The sequence below is a fragment of the Setaria viridis genome, chromosome 5, assembly GCF_005286985.2.
Source record: "Setaria viridis chromosome 5, Setaria_viridis_v4.0, whole genome shotgun sequence".
NCBI lineage: Eukaryota > Viridiplantae > Streptophyta > Magnoliopsida > Poales > Poaceae > Setaria > Setaria viridis.
The window spans coordinates 4,075,497-4,077,499 of record NC_048267.2 but is presented as its reverse complement, the minus strand read 5'-3'; the positions used below and the strand labels follow the sequence as shown (position 1 = coordinate 4,077,499).

Genomic DNA, 2,003 nt, shown 5'->3' with positions numbered 1-2,003 from the left:
AGGCTCACTTTGACGGTCTTAAGTTCCATCATCTCCCCAGGGACCACAACATCGCTGCCGACGTCCTATCCAAGCTCGGCTCCAAACGTGCGCAGGTTCCGACCGACATATTTGTACAAGATCTTCGGAAACCTTCCATCAAAATCCTAGACCTGGACTAGGTCAACGATGCTGGCGCTTAGGGCTCGATCGACCCAAAACTCACCGACGCCCCATTCATAGCCTTGATCACTGACTAGATGGCACCAGAAGATAAGATATATCATGAAAAATTAGCTCAGCGCAGTGCAAACTACGTCATCGTCGGCAAGGAGATCTACAGGAAAGCTGCATCTACAGGGATCTTGATGAAGTGCATTCTACGTAGCGAGAGCATTGAACGCCTGCATGAAATCCACTCAGGAACATGCGGCAACCACGCCGCCTCGGGGACTTTGGTCGGCAAAGCTTTCCACTCAGGTTTCTACTGGCCAACAATGGTAGCCGATGCAAAGGACCTCGTCCAAAGGTACACGGGGTGTCAGTCCTTCTCCAAGCAACATCACCTTCCAGCTCAGGCCTTGCGCACCATCCCACCATCCTGGCCTTTCGCATGCTGGAGGCTGGACATGGTCGGACCCTTCAAAACCGCTCTGAGCGGCTACACACATATCTTCATGGCAGTTGATAAATTCACCAAATAGATTGAGGTCAAGGCTGTCACTAGTATTGAGTCGGCCGAAGCCACTCAGTTTGTGGAGGAAATCATGCACCGCTTTGGAGTGCCTAATAGGATCATTACCGACCTTGACGCACAATTCCTAGGCTCCGAGTTCTGGGATGTCTACCAAGACAACCTCATTGAGGTGTACTACTCCTCATTAGCCTACCCACGCTACAACGGTCAGGTCAAACATGCAAACAGGATGGTTCTCCAGTCCCTCAAATCGCGCATCTTCGATGACACATCCAAATACGCCGCCAAGTGGCTACGTGAGCTACCCCATATCATTTGGGGCCTACAAACAGAGAAGAGTTAGGCTACCGGCTACACCCCTTTCTTCATGGTATACGGCTTAGAAGTTGTCCTGCCATTAGACGTGGCCTTTGGCGCCCCACGCATCCAGTACTATGAGGAAGGTGAGCTAGAAAAAAGTCGGCAGGTCGACATGGACAACCTTGAAGAGAATCGTGTGGCAGCCCTCATTCAGCATGCACGCCATGAGCAGCAGATACGACGCTACTACGATCGGAATGTCAGGAAACGCTCCTTCAATGTTAGTGACTTGGTGCTTCTCCGGGTCCAGTCCACCAAGGACATGCACAAGTTGGCCGCCACCTGGGAGGACCCCTTCATCGTCAAAGAAGTAATCAAGCTAGGAACCTACTGACTCCAATGGGCAGATGTCTCCGACGTCCCCAATCCATGGAACATCGAGCATCTACGGTGCTTCTACCCCTAGATCTATAAAGTTATGTACGTTGTTTCCCCTTTCTTTGAATAAATAAGACCTCGATGGTTCTTCCGCGTACCTACTGCCTTACTCTCTTTCCCGAGCTGTTCCTGATGCTCGGGGGCTGTCCGACCTATTCAACAGCCTGCTCACTCACAAGCTCGGGGGCTTCCCCCAGCCACTGGCTTCTGGGCCCTGCATTTCTCTCCTCCCCCTCTCGAGGCTATACGATTAACTCGTGTGGACGGCATCCTAGCTCGTGAAACCTAGACAACCTTGCATTCATGTAACAACTTTGCCTTAATTAGGTGTACTTAAACCTAAACAAGTTGTTAGTCGCTAAGCAAAAGAGGTAAAATGTCTTTTTTGACACTAAAAAGCTCTTTTTGGAGTTAAAATTAAAACTTGAGTTTGTATATACAAACTTAAATCTTTTGCCCAAATAAGAGTTGTAAAACTTTTAATTTCAGATAACTTTTGTTAAAGGCATTTTGGCTAATTCGGAGAGGGAGAAGATCAAAAACAAGAATCAAAACAGGAGTATTATAAAACCCTACAAACAACCTAAGT

General features: G+C 48.6%; 1 protein-coding gene across 1 annotated transcript; it reads left to right on the top strand.

The window, feature by feature from the left end:
• Positions 1 to 239: 239 nt before the first annotated feature.
• Positions 240 to 1,370, top strand: LOC140222700 (uncharacterized). Its single transcript, XM_072293542.1, has 3 exons — positions 240 to 479; positions 684 to 972; positions 1,078 to 1,370. The coding sequence occupies exons 1-3, from the start codon at positions 240 to 242 to the stop codon at positions 1,368 to 1,370; spliced, it is 822 nt and encodes a 273-aa protein (XP_072149643.1).
• The last annotated feature ends 633 nt before the right edge of the window (positions 1,371 to 2,003 follow it).